The 21,694-nt window shown below is 44.0% G+C and overlaps 11 protein-coding genes across 11 annotated transcripts; 4 read left to right on the forward strand and 7 right to left on the reverse strand.

Annotated features, from left to right (window-relative positions):
• Positions 1-391: 391 nt before the first annotated feature.
• On the forward strand, positions 392-4,022 carry VTP21DRAFT_3015 (uncharacterized protein; the record flags this gene model as incomplete). The annotated part of the gene is made up of 13 exons (XM_069393272.1): positions 392-528; positions 610-713; positions 789-849; positions 918-989; positions 1,052-1,110; positions 1,176-1,336; positions 1,414-1,923; positions 1,986-2,097; positions 2,172-2,224; positions 2,294-2,782; positions 2,859-3,224; positions 3,285-3,845; positions 3,909-4,022. 13 exons carry the CDS (start codon positions 392-394, stop codon positions 4,020-4,022), a joined length of 2,799 nt encoding a protein of 932 aa, XP_069249625.1.
• Positions 4,023-4,435: 413 nt separating this feature from the next.
• Positions 4,436-5,438, reverse strand: VTP21DRAFT_3016 (uncharacterized protein; the record flags this gene model as incomplete). Its single annotated transcript, XM_069393273.1, has 4 exons — positions 4,436-4,957; positions 5,026-5,096; positions 5,196-5,257; positions 5,338-5,438. The coding sequence occupies 4 exons, from the start codon at positions 5,436-5,438 to the stop codon at positions 4,436-4,438; spliced, it is 756 nt and encodes a 251-aa protein (XP_069249626.1).
• A 392-nt stretch (positions 5,439-5,830) lies between these two features.
• On the reverse strand, positions 5,831-6,372 carry VTP21DRAFT_3017 (uncharacterized protein; the record flags this gene model as incomplete). The annotated part of the gene is made up of 2 exons (XM_069393274.1): positions 5,831-6,276; positions 6,336-6,372. 2 exons carry the CDS (start codon positions 6,370-6,372, stop codon positions 5,831-5,833), a joined length of 483 nt encoding a protein of 160 aa, XP_069249627.1.
• Positions 6,373-6,476: 104 nt separating this feature from the next.
• On the reverse strand, positions 6,477-8,200 carry VTP21DRAFT_3018 (uncharacterized protein; the record flags this gene model as incomplete). Its single annotated transcript, XM_069393275.1, has 3 exons — positions 6,477-6,667; positions 6,739-6,878; positions 6,957-8,200. 3 exons carry the CDS (start codon positions 8,198-8,200, stop codon positions 6,477-6,479), a joined length of 1,575 nt encoding a protein of 524 aa, XP_069249628.1.
• Positions 8,201-8,728: 528 nt separating this feature from the next.
• On the reverse strand, positions 8,729-10,412 carry VTP21DRAFT_3019 (uncharacterized protein; the record flags this gene model as incomplete). Its single annotated transcript, XM_069393276.1, has 4 exons — positions 8,729-9,055; positions 9,129-9,680; positions 9,748-9,949; positions 10,018-10,412. 4 exons carry the CDS (start codon positions 10,410-10,412, stop codon positions 8,729-8,731), a joined length of 1,476 nt encoding a protein of 491 aa, XP_069249629.1.
• A 958-nt stretch (positions 10,413-11,370) lies between these two features.
• VTP21DRAFT_3020 (uncharacterized protein) lies at positions 11,371-12,926 on the forward strand (the record flags this gene model as incomplete). Its single annotated transcript, XM_069393278.1, has 4 exons — positions 11,371-11,401; positions 11,460-11,766; positions 11,827-12,087; positions 12,155-12,926. The coding sequence occupies 4 exons, from the start codon at positions 11,371-11,373 to the stop codon at positions 12,924-12,926; spliced, it is 1,371 nt and encodes a 456-aa protein (XP_069249630.1).
• A 957-nt stretch (positions 12,927-13,883) lies between these two features.
• VTP21DRAFT_3021 (uncharacterized protein) lies at positions 13,884-14,898 on the reverse strand (the record flags this gene model as incomplete). The annotated part of the gene is made up of 2 exons (XM_069393279.1): positions 13,884-14,597; positions 14,677-14,898. The coding sequence occupies 2 exons, from the start codon at positions 14,896-14,898 to the stop codon at positions 13,884-13,886; spliced, it is 936 nt and encodes a 311-aa protein (XP_069249631.1).
• A 1,852-nt stretch (positions 14,899-16,750) lies between these two features.
• VTP21DRAFT_3022 (mitochondrial 54S ribosomal protein bL21m) lies at positions 16,751-17,489 on the reverse strand (the record flags this gene model as incomplete). The annotated part of the gene is made up of 3 exons (XM_069393280.1): positions 16,751-17,196; positions 17,280-17,339; positions 17,411-17,489. 3 exons carry the CDS (start codon positions 17,487-17,489, stop codon positions 16,751-16,753), a joined length of 585 nt encoding a protein of 194 aa, XP_069249632.1.
• Positions 17,490-17,886: 397 nt separating this feature from the next.
• On the reverse strand, positions 17,887-18,806 carry VTP21DRAFT_3023 (uncharacterized protein; the record flags this gene model as incomplete). The annotated part of the gene is made up of 4 exons (XM_069393281.1): positions 17,887-18,213; positions 18,290-18,417; positions 18,484-18,616; positions 18,693-18,806. 4 exons carry the CDS (start codon positions 18,804-18,806, stop codon positions 17,887-17,889), a joined length of 702 nt encoding a protein of 233 aa, XP_069249633.1.
• A 147-nt stretch (positions 18,807-18,953) lies between these two features.
• VTP21DRAFT_3024 (uncharacterized protein) lies at positions 18,954-19,656 on the forward strand (the record flags this gene model as incomplete). The annotated part of the gene is made up of 6 exons (XM_069393282.1): positions 18,954-18,960; positions 19,044-19,067; positions 19,122-19,243; positions 19,306-19,372; positions 19,438-19,530; positions 19,592-19,656. The coding sequence occupies 6 exons, from the start codon at positions 18,954-18,956 to the stop codon at positions 19,654-19,656; spliced, it is 378 nt and encodes a 125-aa protein (XP_069249634.1).
• Positions 19,657-19,862: 206 nt separating this feature from the next.
• VTP21DRAFT_3025 (uncharacterized protein) lies at positions 19,863-21,621 on the forward strand (the record flags this gene model as incomplete). Its single annotated transcript, XM_069393283.1, has 6 exons — positions 19,863-19,923; positions 19,993-20,033; positions 20,141-20,332; positions 20,415-20,477; positions 20,544-21,227; positions 21,286-21,621. 6 exons carry the CDS (start codon positions 19,863-19,865, stop codon positions 21,619-21,621), a joined length of 1,377 nt encoding a protein of 458 aa, XP_069249635.1.
• Between the last annotated feature and the right edge of the window lie 73 nt (positions 21,622-21,694).

Consider the following 21,694-nt stretch of genomic DNA (forward strand, 5'->3'; position numbering starts at 1 on the left):
GTTTTATTATTTTATTCACTCCATTTTGTACCCCTTATACACTTACATGCGTCCATATAGTTCGATTTCTTTTTTTTTTTTCTACTCCTCTTTTTTATTATCTCCGCCTTCTCTCTTCATCGTACTTGCGTGCAACTCTTTGATTTCAATATTTTTGGTCATTTGTCTATATGCCTACCCGATAGGGAAATTTGTCATTTCCCTCGCGTGACGTCAACAAAAAATGTAGTCGCGTCGAGAAACGCGTTCCTCGCACTTTATTATACAATTCAATTGTTGCCCACACTTTGTATAGAGATTGTAGAGGTTTTATTGTCTCCTTTTTATTTTCGAACGAGGCTTAATTCCACCCTTGTTTTCGCAAGCGACTTTCCTAAAAGCATATGAGAAAATGAAAGTAGCCCAATCAGAAGTATTTCTTCTTTTACACCAGAGGCCTGCCTCTCAGGATGCATGTTTGCAATGGTCCAAGGATGGGCGCACAGTCACCCTTGCACGCCATGGCTCTAATGCCGATCCAGATACAAGGTTAGGGTCCTTTTCCTTGATTAGCTTTGATGGAAATTCTTACAATTCTATTAATGAAATCTTTATTATTTAATACAATAGCAAAAGCTATCACTTTAATAAGGTCGTTCCACCCAATGACACGACCGCCACTGGGTTTTCAAGCTCTAAAATAATAGAGGATATGATAAAAATGTGTTTGAGAGGTAACTTATGCCACTAGATTCCATTTTTAATATTGATATATATGTAATTTCGTTTTTTAATTGGATTATCAATAGGTTATTCTGCTTCGATCTTTCAGCTGGGTGCTGCAATGACTAAGAGCGTGAAATACGATCGGTAAGCTTTCCTGCATTTTGTACCAATATTATTTGCCTCTAGGATGCTTAAATTAATATTATGTTTAGAATGAAAATAGCGCATACCACTCTTCAAATCGTTAAACGTCAACTTCCTAACAATGTGAAGCTGGCATTTGGGTTTGTATCTTCTATACGAGATGGGTTATTATTAGTCACCAAACGTTTTATCAATTGAATAGCTATGTAGGATTCTCGGATATAAAAATGGTAAATCTTATGAACGATAGAGCAATAAGCGGTAATGTTTCATTTCATTTTCTACTTCTAGCCGGTATCTAATTGCTTGTTTCTCGACCATTATAGATCAAGATTTTGCGAGAGATGGATTGGATGCATTGCTTCGGTGGAGTGACACCCTCGATTCGCTCGAGGAGATGCTTAAGCATGGCTCCTCCCTGCCCTATATTCTAATCTTTCGATTTGAAATGCTGGGAGCACAGTCAATTGCTGGAACTTTTGTGCTGGTGAGCCATCTCTTACACTTGTAGCTTCCGTAGAGATCATTTGCTTGACGTGTTTCTGGTAATCGCACCTTTTACAGACAGATCTTGGTTGCCCCCGCTTCAACTCAACCATTATGGGCGTTCGCCCCATACAATCACAGGCCCCACTTTCCAAATCATTCGAACAATTCCGCGCCTTGGTTACTGCTGAATCGCAACCTGCTCACTGCACTGCCACGCTTCTCGAGGACTCACTCCTCACCAAGCTGGGGGCCTCTTATATGGGCGCCCATACGCGTACAGCATTTTTCATCAATCTCGAGGTGCACCCGTCGCCACCTCCTCCCGACGTTATACACGCTCTCGAATTTGCATCCGACCTTGCAAAAATCCGCTATCGGGAAGGGATAAAAAACATCATTGACTCCCGAGTTTTCTATTACTATGAATTTCGTGGTGAGATGCAGCGTTTACAGGTCCAAGTGGAGGAGCAGGCGAAGACCTGCGAGGAGACCGAGAAGCGGCTGGCGGATACGAAGGAGACTTTGCGCAAGGAAAATGAGGTGACGCGGAAGAAATATGAGAGCCTAAAGGTCGAGCGTAGTCAGGTAAGTTGCTCCTTTATTTCTTGACACCTGCCGCCGTCTTATATGTTATCCGATGCGATTAGCTGAAGGAGAAAATCCAGTTGTTGGAAGCAAGCCATGCGCACGAGATTTCGGTGCTTTCCATGCAGCTCGTGGAGACCCGTGAGAAGATCAGGAGAGCAGAAGTAGATCTTAGTAAGTTTCGTAAGAAGAGCGTGCTTGTCCGCTTTCCCCGCTAACTGTTCATTAAATTTGTTTTGACATTGTAGCTCTCAAAGACTGTGAACGTGATAAATTCCAAGCCGAAAATGAAAAATTAAAGGTTTGTAATGTTTTTTCTAAAATAACATCACGGTTGCTAATAGAAATTGGCTTTTTTTTTTTAAAATAGGGAGATCTGCAAATGCTGAAAAATATCCAGGAAGATCTTCTCCAAAAAGCAGAACAGTTAGATGAACAGATCGAAACTCTAGAGGCGGAAAGAGATAATCTCGAAGCCTTGCTCAGTCGCGATCAGTCTGAGCATCATGTTGCACTCCAGTCCGAGTGCAACATCCGCAAAGAGCTTGAGAGCCAACTGGAAAAACTGCAAGAACAGGTAGCTCAGACACAAGAGGAGCTCGAGAAGGAAAAGGCTGCGCGCCTGACGACTGAGCAGGAAAGGAATCAGGTGGTGCGAGAGTGTGAAGAGCTGAAGCACAAGCTGCAAAGGATGGAGACAGTACACGACCGTGAATATACGGAGCTGCAAAGGAGATTGAAAGAGCTGGAAGAGGACCTTACGTGGGAGAGAGAGACAAGGGAACGGGAACGAAAGGAGTGGAGGGCGAAAGAGCGGATGCTGAATGAGAGGCTTGGAGAAGAGACTCGAGCTAGACAGGTATATTGCCTATTCATGTTGATCCTAGAACGACTCTGACATTTTGACGCTCAATATTTGCTACTTTCTCCATTAGACCTTGATTGAGGTGGGGGTTAACGAGGGTCTAAATAGATTTAGTGATGGTGAGCCTGAGCCGGAAATAAGAGTCCGAAATGCAAAGCCGAAACAAGCAAAAGAAAAGCCATCGATCGCAAAGGAGAAATCGATGTCCAAGGAGAAAGATTTGTCTGAGCGCGTAAATAACAAGCCAACTCGAAATGTATCTGAGAATGAGGTACACAATACTACTGCCGCTCAATTAATTGAGGAGAGTAGGGGAGAAGAGGGGTCCGTTGCTACAGATATCACCAAGGACAAGCAAGATTGGTCGCAGGATTGTGAAGAGCAGAACAAGCGTGAAACTCCAAAGCAGAGCTCCAAGGTTTCAGAGGAGCTTGATGTGAGTCCTCCAAACCCTGCTTCAAAACCGCATAGTAAACTCATCGTTTTTGATTACTAGATGTCATTCGATTTCGACTTTGGACCTAGGGCTTCCAAGAAGAAGGCTGGCGACAAATCTAAGCGCAGAGCAAAAGAGCCTACGGAGCTCCTGAATGCTAGTAAATCTGCCCCCATCCCAACGCAAACAGACAAGGCTAAATCTCCCAAGAGGCCCGAATTAGATCGCTCTCTCTCCTCCTCTGCTCACAACGCCTTCCCGCCTATCATGTCAGCTGAAATATGTGTTGCAGCTCAGAGTCGTCGTCCTACTTCTCCCCAACCTGTTCTCTTCTCGAGCCTTACTGACACCACTATGAAAAGAAAGAAGACAAACCACCTCACGGCCAAACAGGAGGCACCAGGAAAGACAAAAGTACTTGGGGACGATAAGCAGCAAAAAGTGGCGGCGATCACCGACAAGGAAAAGAAGAGAAAGAAGCAGACTAATGGGAATGAAGAAGCAAAAGAAAACGGAGCTAAGGTGCCCGCCCCGACTGCAGAAAAGGAGCAGGACACGGATGATTCAAAGAAGAAGAAGAAGAGGAAGTTGCGGAGTGCGCTCTCCTCTTTGCAAAATATGGTAAATGGGGCAGTAGGGCAAGGACTTTGGCTCCTTATTTACTAACCCCCGCCTCTACTATAGGATTTATCGCAGTTTACGATTTTACCTGCCAAGTCATCGGCCGAGAATAATACCTCTACGGTGAAGAACGCTTTTGTAGTACCGAAACTACAAACCACGGCCATTGACGAGTGAAGACGAGTGCATGCCCACCCTATCTCTGTATTTGCTAGTTTCCTTTTCAATAACCATTTCTAATATATCCTGCCTTTATGACTCTATTGTCGAAGTTTTTCTATTTCGCTTCTTCGCGCTTTTGTTGGCCCTCATTAATTTTTCGTTCCATTATGCTTTAGATGTTTGTTCAACCTGTTCTATTACTATTCCTAAGTTTATCTCTGTTATATTAGGAGTATATCGTTCATGTTTTGTTTTACTGTTAATTTATCTTTGCAGTTTCATTCGTCCGTTTCCCTATCTTTAATAAATACTCAATAAACTCAACGATGGCGTATGTTATCTTGATTCCATGCGTTCAGTATTAAGCTGAAAACAGTCGCTATTTATTCCAAGATACATTCACTGAAGTTTATATTATCCATTGCCCTCTATGATGTCCTCGGTGTTTCTCCTTCTTGGGTGCCCTCGCGGGTCGCGTCGCCAAACCCGTATGCACTCCCACTGCCCTCCTCATCATCCTCGCCCTCTGCTCGGGGTGTCTCGCTTTCGACTCCGGTGAACCGAACCCCTGTCGGTGTCTCTCCTTCCTCCATATCATCATCCACGCGCCTCCCAGTATCAAAAGCTTGTGGGGTTGGGGCGTAGCTCTGGGCACGGGATGTGGCGGGCTGGGAGATTTCTTCGTCTGACACGTCCTCTAGACCCGGTGTGCGTACGCGTTCCTCAGTGTTAGCGTCAGAGGGTGGAGGAGGAGCAGCATTGGCTAAAGCGGTGGGCGATTTTGAGGCGAGATTGGTGGTATTAGCGGAGGTGGAAAGTTCATTGAGCTCATTAGCGGCTGTGCTAGGGGTAGCGGTACTTGTGTTTGTCACGCCATTAGTGGATATTGTTCCGTCTACTAGAGGCTTGGATTGTAAGGCATCATTTTGCAAGTGTGGGGTTGTGGCAGCCTAAGCACAGTATAGTATAAATAAAATGAGCAACTGATTAATGAGGCCATTGCGCATGCACAGCTCACCTCTACTTGCTGATCTACCTGCGGTACAATTCCTTCCTCTTCTTCATCATCGAAGCTTAGTTGTCGATCAGCTGAGATATTGAGGAAGAAAATAAAGAAAAAAAAAAAAATCAAATCCTTGAATTATGAAATTGAACCCGTGATAACATAGCATTAAGAAATCTGCCTACATTTAACCCATTTAAACACCTGAAAATTCTTCCCGTTCTTGGATGCAGTCCACTTCTTTTCCCTTTTGGTAAAAAATATGTCTTAATGTTAATCGTTTCCTCTGACATTGCAACCAGCCGGAGAAGAGAGTGAAATTAGTACCATGCTTGTACTGGTTGTAACAGTGCACGTTTTAATCGCTCATTTTCGCTGGATGCGTACCGGAAATTGCGATCCTCGCGGGATGGTCGTGTTGAACTCATCTTTGTAGATTTATTAAATTCTGAATGACCTCGATCTTTCTTTTTGACTACCAAGTAAGTTTTTGGTGCATATTGGGTGGCTTTGCGATCGCAATATGTATTTTATTGAAAATGGTCATAGCCTAAGAAATAAGTCTGGAATAGTGGTTTATGAATATGAAATAGTAGGAGCCGTCGAGAAATGCTGGTATTGCTAGCCCTCCTCAAAAGAATCGTGTGTCTCTCTTCACTTTTCTTTATAACTCGGCCAACCAGGTTTGTTTGAAAAATCAACCTAATTTATTGACTGGTATCATGCCAATTCCTATACCTCTCTCTCAGCAATACACATAAGAAACACAAGGGCATGTCTAGATATACGCGTAAACACGATAAACAATCTCACTCCGCGTTTATTGCTTTTCTAAAACGTGTCTATTAGGCCAGAGACACTCTTTCTCCAACTCTCCCACAAATCCCACCTCAATGCCCTTCTGCGTCAAAATCTTCACGCCCTCACAGTTCACGAAAGTTGGAGGCTCCCGTACCCCAATAACTACTCTTCCTACTTTCATTTCCAGAATCTGATCTGTACATGACCGTTTCCCCGACAAGCGGAGACTACATGGCTCCATGGTTGTGTAAAGGGTGGCTCCATGGGCAAGGGAGCTGTCGCTGAGTTTCAGGAAGCAACATTCTTCTGCATGGGTATTGCCGGGAAGTTCACGCGAAAACCCAGTGGATAAAATATGGCCAGTGGTCGGCTGTACGAGAATGGCGCCGACACAATAGGCAGTGTCCACTGGCTCTGAGAGATTGGCCTGATCGACCGCTAGGCGCATGAATTGGAGATCTTCCTCTAGAATCACGGATGAGTAAGATGAAGAGTGGTATAATACATAGTAAAAGCAACACTACCAGATGATGCACCAGTAGATTCTGCTGCTTTGTCCATTTTGAATTTCAGTCCAATGTTGTTGCTCCAGAGAAGCGAAGACTTTTATCTCCAAAAGACAAGGGACAGTCACAAATTCAATTCGATATTTTTCCTGTAGGGTTTTAGACATCCCGCCTCCCCGACTCCCACACTTTCTTCACGACGGGAAATCGCAGAGAAGCATTGCGCTTACTTTGGTTGGTCTCACTAAAATACTGAACCGTGATCTGCTTGCCGAGTATGAGCGATGGGTCCTGTGCGTAGCGAAGGCGCTCCTCGATCGAGAACCCCGACCCAACATTGACTTTATTGCCTATAACAAGAGCAGTGTGACCATGGAAATGAGGCGGCATATGGAACACGTCCAGTAAAGCGAATACAAACCCTTATAATAAATGATCACGCTTGTCAACACGTTGCGCTCGGCATAACTGCCATTCTCGGGGATACGCATAACCCCAGTGACAATGTCGTGGACGATAAATTCTTGGTCGGTGTAGTGCTTGATTTTGAGGATATCCCGACTGAACCAAAAAAGACATACGCGTTAATCAATTTATCACGCCATAAAGACCAGCAAAAACTGCTGTTTAATCGTTTACCTTCTCTTCCCTTTGTAAGCCGCGTCTTTTCGTAAAATCAAACCCTCCCACCGACCCTTGTCTGCCTGTCGTACCAACTCCTCCAAATGCGCTTTGCTCTGTACTGGTGTCTGCTCGACTATTCTCAGTAGCTCACCCCCATGTTTCCCGATCACTTCCTGTAGAAACTCCAGTCGCTTCGAGAACAGCCGAATCCCTTTCCGCCTCTCAAACTCCACCTTGCTCAAGATGTCGAAAGCAAAAAATGTCGGCTGTTGTACAGTATGGTCCTGTCTCATCACCTCGCTCGCGGTCATCTGAAAGTCATCCTCCTCTAGCCCGGAATCAGAACGCTTCAGCACGCAAATTTCCCCGTCAAGCACAAATCCATACTTCCACTCCCCAGCATTCTCCTCCTTATTATATATATCGAAATCCTTCTTCACTAACCGGAAGAATTCTCCTTGCTTGCTCTCCCACCACCGCCGCATCGTCATTGCCACCGCAGACTCCACCTTTCCTAGGCTTTTGAATCGTCTGCCTCCTCTTGAATAGGTCAACACATTCAAGACCTGGGGGTTGGGTAGATCCCAGTCCACGGATATCAAGCATCGCACCCCATCCAATTTGCGGGAAGAAAACCAACCCTCTATATGGCGATCTTTCTTCTCGTCAAACGAGTGCGCGAGTGAAACATGGAAACGTGGTATGGTGCCTGGATAAACCTCATTGATAGTTGCAATGGAGCACCCAGTCTTTAAATTTTTATCCAGCACTTTGTTGAATATATCCCGCCGTCTCTCATCATTGCCACAGAATCTCATTTGAAAAGCGGATATTGCGTAGAGCGCTTTGTGGCCAGTAATTTCCCGTAGGCTCAGAGCAGCAAGTAGGCTACCCAGCGATTTAAACTGCGGTGTATCTTCTGGAATATTGAAATTCTTTTCCTTTTGAAATCCTACAAGCCGCGCGGAAGTGACGTTAAAATTGAGTGCTGGGTCGTAAATTTGCCGAAGAAGTGGCAGGCTCTCAGGGTATTCGCGCAGAATCTCCTTCTTCTCTATCGAGGAATTGACGGTATTTAGACGATCAACGAGATGTTGGAGTTGAGCAAGTTCATCCCTCGAATTAGAAGTTGAATGTGTTGATGCGGATGCTGCAGCTGAAGAAGAATGAGTGAGACGGTGGACTTGGCGGGAGGAATGGTGGGAGCGGCACGTCAGCTGTTTAACTATGGGAAATAATCGAAAGAAAATCGCGGCCATGCTCTTGGAGGTGGAGAGCGAGTTTTCCAACGCGAGAAATTGGTAAGGCTGGAACACTTTTCCAAGTCAAATTTATTGACATTCAACCCTAAATAGATACCTATTCTAAATACTTATTGAAGAAATATGATTCTGTCTCCCCATATACCCTGCTCCACTATGCTGATAGCCAACCTGTACCTCTTGGGAATAGCCTTTAAGAAATGCAGCAAAAAGTACGTCAGGAGAAAATGCCCCATATCCTGTCGCCTTTTTAACTGGCTGCCCAATATAATTGAACTCTTTGTTCATAGTTAGTCTTTTCGTTGAAAAAAGGTTTTATTAGAAAGAGCTAGAAAGGAAATAAGAATAGAACGGAGGCATTAGAGAATATGTAAATGGCAATCTCTACACGATAAACCATGCAAAAAAAAACCAATAGATCAAAGCAAAATAGCAGAGTGGTTATTACAGTTAGCGGTTCTATACAAATAACAATAGCAATAATGATAGCGTAAGAAAGGGAACAAAAATAGATAAGGGGGATCATTAGCTGATAGCGACTTTGCGCACCGACTCCACCACGCGATTTTCCCATCCAGGATGGAGCACGAACATCGCATGATCAAGCTTGGGCATCAGGTAGGTTTCGATGCCCAGCTCCTTCAAATATGTATACACCTTGGGCGAGTTGATGATATTATCTTTTTCTGAAAGATACACCACGGTTTTTGAGCTCCCGCTGTTTTTCCCGCCCACCGGAAGGGGCTCAAGCGTGTCCCGTTTTGGGAAGAGCGCGGCCTGATGCCAGTGAAAGTGCCGGCTAATATAATATGAGATGTGCAGCTCCCGAGCCGCAAAGAAATAGGTAATGAACTAATTTGAACGAATAAAATAGACTTGATGAGACATGCTTCTGCGCACGAACACAGTTCGGACTGTAACCTACCTCTGTGATGGTTTTGGGCTTCCGATACACAAAATTGTAAGCAACGTCGTGATAATGCAAGAGAAAGCAAATTGGGTCAAGCAACACCAGGCCGCTGACGATCTTCGGCGAGAGCTTCAGACTCCATGCACACACAGCACTCCCAAGTGAGTGACCAACAAAGGTGGCGTGCGTGTATCCGTGTTGAAGCAGCATCGTCTCGATCATGGCCGCGGTCTCCGAAGCATTCACCTGGCAAGACTGCAAACGCATGCTCACATAGGGTAACTCGACGATGAAGATTGGGTGACCAAGGGTACGCATCTTACGAATGAAATTGAGATACATGACGATACCGACCCCTAAGCCGTGAATGAAGACGATCGGCTTCTGCTGCTGCGTAGAGGTGGACGGCTTCAAATACCAATAGGTTTGGGATTGCCGAGTCTCCTCTTTAAGGTCGAGGTCAAGCGTCATCGACCAGTAACCAGAGTCGACACCGTCTCCAGGAAGCTTTACAAATCCCATGAACCGGAGGAGAAACTCCGCGATGTATCTTAAGATAATAAACACCTATCAAGTAGACCAACAACGGTTAACACCTAAATTGCCACTTGGCCTAAAAGCCTGAAAACCCTACCGAATAAAACACAAAAGGACGATGGATAGCGTTAACCGGGTCAAAATTCAGGCGTAAACATTTGATTTTCTGGTTATATCCGGGTGCAAACTTAAACTTGTACTCCTGCTCCAAGAGTTTTACGATTTCATCTACCTCACGCCGTTTCTCTTCGCACTCGTTTAGCTGTTCCAAATCTCGGCCGTAGAAAGCCCACGAAATCCTGTTGCAAACATAATGTCAAATACGGTTTAGACCCAGAAAAAAACTCCTCTAAAGATAATGGTATACCATTCAGCAGTATTATCCCAATAAATATCCGAAATTCGCGCGGGTTTTCCGTTCTGCAGGCGGAACCATCCACTCAACCACGAGTGTGCGTCATCTTTCACCGTCTCCATCACCCCTCTTATCATCTCTTCCCTGGAGCCCTTGTCTATTTCTGGGCATCTTAACCTCCGCTGATACCGAGAGCGAGATGTGTAAAAGTAGATATAGAACAGCAGTTCAAAGCCAAGACCATAATGCACAAAGGCAACTACAGGTGGCGAGAAATGGGTGGCAAGTGGTGAGACATGGAATATAAAGAAATAAATATAATATGCAATGGCTAGTGGGGCTACGGATGTGAGGAAAATGGTGCTGAGCTGAAGGATGGACCGAGTGACGACGTTGTCTGGTATCATTCTATCTATGCACTCTATATGTGTGCAAATGGGGGGATTGTGTATATTTAAACTTTTCCGTGGTAAGGAGGAAAAGCCGAGGTGATTGCAAGAGGAACAAAAGAGAAAATAAATAGATGCATCAAATATTTCTAGGGGGTTGCATAATAAACGGTTCAATTATAACCCTTCACATGTTTCGTACCAAACAAATCATGGCTTGTTTTCCCTGAGTTTGAAGGATTTGAAATCAATTCGGTGATAGGTTAGGTTAGCATAATTAGAGGGAGAATGCAATATATGCGGATCCCTCTTTTTGTCCGAGATGAGATAATCCAACCTCTTCTGATTCTCGAGTTCCCAAGATGATCTTACCTTGGGAACAAGACCGAGTGGGGGACCCTTTTTGATGATGAAGTTTTGGATGGGTAATTTTCAGCCTAGTGGAGACAGTCACTACAGTTGAACCCCAAGTTGTCATTAAACTGACATAAAACGATACATCACGGTCCGCTGTACCACTCGAAATAAAAAAAAAAAATATAGCGGATTTTTTCTGACAAATAGCCCGGAATCGGTTTTGGACTTATTTTTTTCTCAGAGCAAATCTTCACAAGCACTCGAGTTCTTTTTTAAATTAATAAAGATATTTTTCCAAGGTTTTAGAGGAAGCAGAATGGTGGGTTGCGCCAATCATGGTTTGTAGTTGGCGTAAGGGCCTGTTGGTCAATGCATTTACTTTAAAAGAACATATAGAAACCTTCCGAAGACATTATCTCGATTGCCTTGACCCTGGCCCGTCTGAGCTCTTCGCCTCTTAACCATAATTAACCAGGGGAGAGGACAGAGAAAGTTGCTTTAAAAAGGAACTCCAAAGAGGGGGCTGCAAAATATAACCCCGGAATATTCGCCCATCTCCTCTTCTCCTAGCGATTGTCGCTCCATCACACCTTTTATTTCGTACAGACACCCAGCCCCTATGACAACGGAAGTGGTCGAGGTATTGAACGGTAATACGCTGACCATCCGCTTTCTCCCCCTTATCTCATTTGGATTTGATCCTTGCAGAAAAGCCGCAGGATTATGCTACTGAGCGGAAAGCCTCCGCAAAGTCCGAGGATTCCACTGTCGTTTCGGAGGATATTGTACTCGAGAACGGGAAGCAGCTGAAGGTTTCACACGCACCTAAGCGTAACGCCTCATCATGGACAGCATTTGTCAACGTTGTGTGCGCGGTGGCGGGCGCTGGGGCACTTGGTATTCCTCACGCCGTGCAACAATGTGGATGGTGCGGCATCATTCTACTTGCGCTTGCGCACATCATGGCAGGATATTCGGGGGTGGTGCTGATCAAGTGTTTATATTACAAGGGCAAGTGAGTATCTGTCTAGAGGTTGGTCTGAAGGTTGAACACCACTAATCCCTATGGAACTAGTGAGTATCGACTCAGTAGCTATCAAGAGGTGGGAGAGCATGCTTTCGGGAAAATAGGCAAATATCTTACTATCGTCTTCAACTGCACCATCCAACTGGGCGCACCCATCCTTTACCTTATTCTCTCGGGAACAAACTTCCAACTGCTGCTTGGACCGCTGGGCGTGCCAGTATCGATGAAGGCGTGGGTGTTTATACTTACTGGCACCATAGCCGTTCCTTTCGTTCTTACCAAAACCATGAAAGAAGTGGCCATCCTCAGGTGAGAATTCGAATTTCTAGTTCAGTAGGAAGCCTAGTCTCATACATGTGCTTTCCTAACGCAACAGCCTTTTTGGGGTACTTGCCACAGCAGTGACAGTTGTCGTGGTTATGATTGTATCCTCGGTAGAATACGGCCTCCAGACTGAGCATGCAGAACATGCGTTTCTCATCCCAGCGCGGCTGCCTATTGCCCTCTCTACCTTTGCCTTTGCATACGGAGGCAACGTCATCTACCCGCACGTCGAAGGCACCATGGCCAAGCCAAAGCAATGGACGTGTACTTTCAATCTGGGGCTCATGCTTGTATCCGTGTTGTATTTTGGTGTCGCCATACCTTCGTACCTTGCGTACGGAAATGCTACAGCAAACCCGGTCTATAACAACCTTCCGGCCGCTTGGCCACGGACTGTCGCTATCATTTTCATCACGGCGCACGTGCTTCTCGCAACTCCCCTTTTCCTCACCTCCTTCGCTCTCGAAGTCGAAGGTGGTCTAAACATAAACCGCGTACGCTATTCTGCCCGAAAAGAGCTACTTTTACGCGCTACCGTGAGGATACTAACGATTCTCTTATGCGCAACTATTGCCGTCGTTATTCCCTATTTCGAGAATGTGATGGAGCTGATGGGAAGCGTTGCGCAAGGTGCAATCGTGTTTATTTTCCCGCTCCTGTTCTATGTGAAATTGTATGGATGGCGGAGTTTCCGGTGGTATGAGCTATTGTGGATCGCCATCGCAGTTGCAATAGGCACTGCGGGTTCTGTAATCGGAATGATAGACGCGGTTCACGGCCTGATAGCGGCCATCAAGGCGGATAGCCATTCCGGTCTTGTTTGATACTGGAGTGAAGCTTAGCTCATAACCCGTTTCAAAGTTGTATTATAGCTTCTATTGTATTATTAACATCGGTCGATATTTAGTATTGATCTTGAGCTCGAGAATCATAAATTGGGATATCGGTTGGATATCTTTCGATAAAACTCAAGATTTCCCTCTGGATCACAAGTTGGGGAAAATTTGCCACTAAAAAGAATGCATTTTTACTTTGATCCAGAAATACAGTGCCTCTATATTTAATTATTCATAGTGATGTAGACCATGATGGTCTACATCACATGCAAAGATATCCAGTAGGGGTACGCTCGAGATTTCATGATTATGGATAGGATTCCACCATGAAGCTGCTACCAAGATAATTTCACCTTCACATAGGAAAAACCCGGTCTTCTTTTTTAACCTGGAAGAAGAATTCGTATTCCTCTGTGTGATGTTTCATTATGCCAAATCACAGTCCAACAGGGTTCCTGCAGGATTGAATAGGAATTCTAGAACAGACAGATTCTCTTGGATCGGTAGAGTCAATCAATTTTACCGGTGAATTAATAATCGACTCATCTCGGAGTAACAATGACTCAAGAGTCGCATATATAGAAATAATATAACGCATATAGAATTAACTGTATACCTTTAAGCTGCATCCATCAGATCCTTTGCAGAAAAGAGAAAATGCGGTGAATTTTAATTATGTTTAACCGAGTCTTGGTTGAGCTATTTTACTGTATTTGATTGCAATTGACGAAGCTTAAAATTAACACCGCCATTTGGATTCAAGAAATGCGCCGAGAGCTGAATCACTATGAAGAGAGAAATTCTACCAAAAGTGTGGAATATAAACAAGGAGACAGAAAAAGAATATACAAGAGACAATAGATAAAAGAAAAAACAAGCAACTATACAACTAGGATGGTATCCAAAGAATCCCGCAGTCCCAAAGAGAAGTTTAAATAATAGAAATCAATACATCAATACCTCTTTCGGTAAAATCCCTCTTGGCTCATCTATGCCAAGTGCGGGTAAAAAGCTGCCGGTCTTGCCTGTGGAGGCGAGTGTAACCGGAGTCATGGATGGATTTTCAAACATAGACTTCCATTCAGGTTTGGCGAGGAGGGATTTGATAGCCTCATCAGGGAGGTCGACCGATTGTGACATATCGGGAAAGTACCGCAGTGTATTATCCGATTTCTCGAGATTATCTGGGAAGAAGTCGAGATCGTGCATTAGGAAATTCGGTGAAGGGGTTTGCGCGTAGTCGGAATCCATCGCGCTAGTAAAGGAGTCAGGGGTAAACTGGAGCGGGTCTAGCTCTAGAGGCTTGGGGACAAATTCTTCATAGTCCAGCTGTGAGGTATCGCTATCGTCGTCACACTCGTCCCCCCGGCTCCCAGTGCCCAACTTTCCCTCATCCGTGAAGAGGTTCCCCTTTGGCAAGGCCTCCATCACACCTACTTCCTCTTCCTCCTCCTCTGGCTCCACAGAACTATATCGTGAGGTAGGCGTTTTTTTTTGTTCAGATAGGAGTTTTTTCAACATGAGATTCTCCTCCCGCAGGCGGTTCGCCTCGCGTTCCCAATGCTCGAGCTCGCTAATACGGGTCTCAAGATCCTGTACGTATTTCTCCTTTCTCTCACGAAAGGCTCGTTGTGCCATTCGGTTTTGTATTCTTCGCTTCTATAGAGCGGAAGCAGAACAAGAGATCAATAAATAAATAGCTCCTAGAAAACAAAGGTTTCTCCAAGTGGGTACTCACCGCATTCTTATCTTTAGGCTCTGCACCAGCAGATACATTAATTGGTTTCCTTCCAGGTTTAGTGACCATTTGGCGCTTCGTTCGAGCGGAACGGCGAATCTCTTTATAGTCGTCATACTCGTCATCATCCTCGGCATAGCTTTTGCGCTTCGTAGAGCGCCTTGGTTTGCCCTCCCCGGACCACAGGTTACTGTTGTAGTCTGAATTGGAGTCAGAGCTCATGTTTAGATATGGAAGAATGCAAAAGGGTGTCAAAGTCCAGTCCTGGAAGGTGGCCTGAGATATTAATTTCTCTAGAATAAGTAAAGCGTGAAAAAAGAAAAAAGAAAATTAAAGGGGAAGACAAGGCTGAGGCAGCACTTTATATAGAACCACTTAGTCAGAGGCTCGGCAATACGATTGCGTGTTATCAGATACTTCGGATATTGCTTTTAGGAAACATTCTACTGGAACGGAAAGAAAATCCGAGGTGACGAGCGGCACGGATTTATTTTCCTCAAAGCTGCCAGGGATGGAAGGATGGCTGAGAGCGATTTTGTTACGCAGCTGAAACGATTGACTCAAAAACAATTTTCCCCACGGCTCATTACTTCCCGAGTGCCATCTGAAAGTCCGCGCAAATTGTGTCATTGCCTGATGCCTCTCTCCCTCCCCCCTTTGATTCATTTTAAGCAATCTCCCGATACATACCGGCCTGTCCTTCCTTCCCTTCCTGCCCTCCTCTCCCCTCTACTCCCCACTGGGCTAATAGTTTAAGCTTTTCGGCCCTGGTCGCGGCCAGCTCGCAAATCTCCCTCTGCCAACTGATTTCTCCCTCCCCTTTACCAGCGCACCTGTTTGTGAGGTTCTGGCCCTATCACCGCAAACAATTGCACTGCAATTGCACCATCCATTACACGTCTTGCTCTCACTGCGATGATAGTCGAAAAGTCATCGTTGATTTCCATTTATGGCAACTTTCTTAGATTATTAATGGTTTATAATGATGATGTAATTCTCTGACCCCTCTAGCTCTGCCATGCACTCTCCATTATTCATAAGATTGTGTCTTAGAACTCCTCCACCGACATTTCGCTCAAAATAATTCCATAAATTGTAAAAAGCAAAAATGGGGTATTAATACAACCCGGCCATCATCGCGTGATGGTTTTTCCGTGGGCCTTTCTGTCCGAATTCAGGATTTCCGCTATCGTAAACAGACTGGAAAGGAGAGCACAGCTGACGTTACTTGGTGTATATATTGTTGTCGGCCGTCTTCTTGAGGCCCAAAATCACCGGCGCTCGTTCTCTTTGCGTCTGTTTATCGATATGTTTGGAGATATCCCAGAATCTTTTATAAGATCAAAGGAGATGAAAACTTAAATTAACGGCAAGCTGAAAGCTGTGATCAGATAGCTCATAATCCAGGATTAGAGTTACCGAGGTTACAAACGTGGGTTATAGTTTAGCTGAACTCAAGGGTAAAGTAAGGGTATTGACAGTGGCTAACGAAGCTACGGCAGTCGTTAAGTTTTATTTGGGCTTGCTACCGGAATATTGATTGCGCTGTCGATTTTCCACACTTGCCTATTGGCCCAAACGGTTATTCGCAAATTTCTCGGACAATCGCTAAAAGTAGTCATATCAAAATACCTACTGTAGCTTCCAAAGCAAACAGCGTGGTTATGCATTCAGAAATTCTATCTGTTTTATCATGAAGCATATGACCATTTCTTTAGAGCGCAAACACTGTAGTATTACGTTTTAACATGCCTCCTTTTTTAAGGCACATTCAACATAAGGGATCTCTCGAAGTTTCACCTGAGTGGTTTGCCGAGTCGATTCAAAGAATGGACCAGCTAAATGCTGAGTGGAACTCTTGCATACATCACCTTATTTCGCCATTTGCATCCATAGTTGGGTAACAGAGATATCTCTTGATTCTCCAGCATATTTTAAATTAATAAAGAAAACAGGTTACAAGAAATAATGAGTGAATAGAAAGGAAAAAAAATTGGTGATCAAAATCATAAGAAACCACGAGAAAAAAGGTTAGTGTTTTCTATTCTTTTATATTTTCTCCCCTCTCCTCCCCTTACTCAAGCTTATTCACCTCCAGCTCAGAAATCCTCAGCACAGTATATGTTTGCTTGTGGGTTATTCTGCGCCTATAATTCTTTCTTCTCTTCCTCTTTATGATTTCCAGCATGGGGCCTTTGGTATGCTCGATAACCGTGGCCTTTGCGTTGTAGTACTCTTCACTCACATAGGGACTGCCACGAATGGTGAAGTCTCGAGAACCAAGCTCTCGCACGCGGTTAAGTTTCAACACGTCACCCACCTGCACATCACGTAGCCGGTTCACAACCACTTGGTCCCGTGCTGTAACAAGGAGTGGGCGCCCCATAATTTCGACAACCGCATAATAGCGCAGCTGATCGCGCAGACGGTTAACAAGATCTTTAGTTGTAGTGCTTAGAGTGGTGGATGAGGCGGGTGCAAGTGGGGTGGTGGCGGTGGTCGTATTTTGTGTTGATTCGACTGCAGTGGTTAAGAATGGATAATCATAAAATATGATTAGGTATGAGGGATAGAATGCAAAAAGCATAATGCAAGAGACTTACCATGCGTGGCAGTTGTTGAATGTATAAGACAGGTCTGTCTTGTCGACAGAGTCGAAGCAGCTAGAGATACAATGCAGATAAAAATTGAATTTTCAAAAAATGTCACAAATCGAATAGCTCAGATAAAATACCTCCTAAAAGCTGTGTCGTGTTGGGATTCTGCATCGCAGTGCATCTTCCCCTTGATAAACTGTTCCAAAATCGAAGCATTATTAATGTTCTTCTGGTTTGATGTTAACTCTCCTCGAGATACTGAGTTCTCTACAAGGATGTTTGTCGTGTTTTCATTAAAAGGCGCAGTAAATTATCAGTCACAAAAGATGTTCAAATGCAAGCCGTCAATTCAAACGATCATTAAATGATTGTTTGAATTGACGGCTAGAAATATAAGATTCAAATTTTGAATCTTATATTTCTAGCCACTTTTTAGTAATGCCTTACAAATTATCTATAATGATGGTATGTATTCGTCGCAAAAAAACTTTTAGCAAAGTGAAGCGGAATGGATTGAAGCGCTATATTTTATTTGAAAATAAAATAGGTTTGTATATACAAAGGACAGAGGATCCCTAAGTGGAATATAAATTATGGTCTATTTCGACATATATCATTCATCATCTTCTTGGCTCTCTTCCGACGCTTCCCCGTCACTATCATCACTCCCTGATTCCGACCGATTCTCATCCTCCTCCATCATGAAAAAGTCATCGCCTGCATTCTCCTCTTCGATAGTGGAGGATTCGTTGGTCTTTTTCTTGGCGTCTTTCTTTCCTTTCTTTGTCCGGAAAAGTTTATCCAGTCCATCTCCTATTTCTCCACGCTGCATAGCATCTCGGATCTGATTTCGAATTGCCTCGCGTTTTTCGGTGGTTTTGGGATCATCCACGTTCTCCTTTGGAAATAGCGATACATATTTTTCAAGCTTGGGGTAGTGCTATGGCCATCAAAAATAGTGCAAATAATTAATTGATATGAAAACATTCTGCTCTAATTGTGAAAAATATTCGTACCATTATATAGTTCAGGTTTACTTTTTGCTCAAAGATTTGTGCCTCCAAATCTTTCCTCTCATCCTCGCTGGCTACACTGGCCAATTTACGCTGTAGTTGGTTTATCTTTCGGTCCACTTTTCTTCTCTCTAGTATCAAATTGAGGAGTAAGATATACTGGGCTCATATCGCTTCATTTCTACTGATAGGCTTACCGAAGAATTTGACTCGGTGGTATCTAGTAGCCAGCTTACGTTCTTTTTCTTTTAAAGACAAATCATCGAGGCGGAGCTTTAGTGCCTTCAACTCACGCTCTTTTTCTACTCGGACATCGGCGCGAAGATTTTCCTATTGAGCAAAAGAAGCGGGTTAAAAACTCATAAGACGATTTCCAAAAATTTCGACTTCGGAATGCACAACTCACCTTGCGTAATAATCTTGTGAGATCCCTTATTCTTTTCTTTACCGCAGAGTTGCCGATAGGATCGTTAGAATTCTGATTAGAGCGCGGATGTTTTGCTTTTTGCTTGGTTGACATGATAAATAAAGGTTGAGATATTAAGAGAATATTGTTTATTTAAGAATAATATTTGGCTGAAAGCTTTTTCTCTCAATTTACAGTCACGAAAAAAAAAAAATTCAGCGGATACGGTCGGCATACACAATTAAGAAGCCAACTTGAAAGATGCTAGGTTTGTTTCTCAAATGCCAATTATTTCAGATCAACTTTTAAAGGGCTGTCTCATCTAATTATCTTTCGGTCACATACAAACAGAAGATGCTGTTGGATTTATTCTAGGTAAGGCTTTATTAAAAAGTGAGATAATTTCATCTATTCTAATTGTTATTCAAGTTGCGCTCTGTTGGGGATTTACGAATCCTTTTATTAAGCGCGGGAGCGATGGGTTGGAGCGAGTGAGGCAAGAGGGAGGAGGAATTCTAACCGAATGGTCATTTCTATTGCGGCGGTGGCAGGTAGAAAATGTGATACTATGATGGTTCTAGTTCATATCTTAAATGCATCCTGAACATTTTAGTATGTCCTACCGCTGCTTATCAACCTTAGTGGCTCATTCGTCTACTATTACACATTGGGAAAAGCCGGTACGCTGCTTTCATTAAATCCTCGATAATATGATATGCATTGAGATAGCCTATTTGGTTTGAAGATTTATCGCTAGCCGTTCCGATCAGCAACTCTCTCACCTTTATCTTCACTACACTGGGAGGAATACTTCTCGGAGAAAACATCGGAGGAAGAAGTATTTTCATCTAAAACGCTTCGTATTCATAATCCCAACTCAAAAACTCTACTTTTCATAGATACCTGGATAGGTATGTCCCTTGTCGTTGCAGGTGTGGCACTCTGCGTAAACAGTAAAATATAGTACCCAAAATAAAGGCGGATTTTGTCTTGCGATGGAAATGGAATAGGCGTTAAAATAAGGTTTTTAGAGTGAAGATCACAAGAAATAAAATGTGACATCACCGAGATTATGTGCACGAAGAGAGTGGAAAAAAGTCGCACCTTTCTTTCTACCTCAGAGCACCTACATTTCCATAATATCTGTTTCCCATCCTAATTTTTAAAGGAATGAGCCCCCCTGAAGCTCAGCCGCTGAGCAAATATCAGCGTCCCTCTAAATTACCTTCCGGTAAATCAGTCTCATTTTCGGTGATGATTATTCCATCTTGAAATTTTCTCTATTGCTCTTGCACGCTAGTTCCTGAAAACACGACTATTAGTAATCCTGCATCCTCCAAGGTATCCTAAATTTGCCCATTGGTCGAACCCTCATCGAAACAAAATGCGGCTTATCTACCATTTTTTACGCTCCAATTCCATCATTCTAACATTATTTTGCACAATAGGCTGAGACATCCCTCCCTTCACCCGGCCTATTTTCTGACACTGAGGACGAATACGAGCATACTACAAATCGGAGGAAGAAACAATCAACTGAGAAGGATTTCTCCGAGCAGCCGCAACATGCTAAGGAAATTCTGCAAAACGAGAAGGTGCTGAAGAGCGGCTATTTATTGAAGAAGGGGGAAAAGCGCAAGGTAAATAGGAATCCTCCCTACTCTTGTTCCTATAGACATGCACAGTGGTTGACTTAATGCTCTGTTGCTTGGATATTTCTAGACTTGGAAGAAGCGCTGGTTTGTTCTCCGGAGCACTCAATTGGCATATTACAAGGATGAAAGAGTAAACAAAATTCTTATCAAAAACGATTTCTTTCTCGACTGCTCACCCATTTCTTCCTTTTAACAGGAATATAAACTTCTCCGCCTCTTGGAGCTCGACGACATACACAATGTGGAAGAAGTTAAACTAAAGCATCATGAAAACGTGTTCGCCATCGTCACTCCTTCCCGTACCTATTATGTTCGCACCGATAATAAGCAGGACAAGGAGCTATGGATACGGGAAATCAATCAAGCAATCAATGAATTAAAGGATGAAGAAGATCCAATTGATGATGAACAGCCCTTGACGGTATCCAATGCCGGTGTGGTGCCTATCGACATTCCGCAACAGCGAAGGCCTTCGATAGGGCTGTCTTCATTGAGCTCCACTTTTGCCCCTGTCCTTTCATCAAGTCCCACTCAACAACAACAAGGGGTGGATGCTTCTCACAATGGCAACTTGAAGCTGAATATCCCAAGTGGCCACTCGTATACGTCGAACAAATCCACTCCCATCTCTCCTCTAACCCCAAGCTCACCGTCAGGGGCATCCTATGTCCGCGATATATCGGATGCTTATGCCAGTTCTGAGGAGGAAGATCTCTTTGAGGACACACCACAACAGGCGAAACAGATTCCCGATAATTCAAGCGATGGCAACCAAGTGCTACTGCAAGGCTATCTCTTAAAGCTTGGGAGGAATAAAAGCTGGCGTAAACGTTATTTTGTATTGCGAACAAACCGGCTCTCCTACTATCGACATGAGAAGGTAAGCACCCTTCACAGTCCCCCTTTGTTCTCCAATTTTAATGTTGTTTGTGAAGCAGGATTCGAAGGAGCATCGTGCTTTTTCCTTAACCACGATTCTTGATGCCCTGGAGATTGACCCCATTTCAAACTCCAAACCGTACTGCCTAAAGATCGTGATGCCCAAACGCAACCTTATCTTATGTGCGCCCACTGAGAATGATCTGCAGGTGTGGCTAGAAGCCCTTAATTTAACGGCAAGAAGGGCCAAGCGGCAATCGCTGGTCCTTTCCTCGGCTGCAGGAGCAATGCCCTTCAGTCAGGGCCACGGTGACCTCAAGACAAGCCCAGGCATTGCTGACAATGCTCTTTTGCCCACGAGACCTGAAGGGGGCGCAGCAACCGTGCATGGCTGATGCGTTGTATCAAAAATCCATTCTTTCGTCATTTACCTAATACCATGAGATAAACAGCGGCACACCAAGATCA

Source organism: Calcarisporiella thermophila (genome assembly GCF_041956535.1).
Source record: "Calcarisporiella thermophila strain CBS 279.70 unplaced genomic scaffold VTP21scaffold_16, whole genome shotgun sequence".
Taxonomy (NCBI): Eukaryota; Fungi; Calcarisporiellomycota; class Calcarisporiellomycetes; order Calcarisporiellales; family Calcarisporiellaceae; genus Calcarisporiella; species Calcarisporiella thermophila.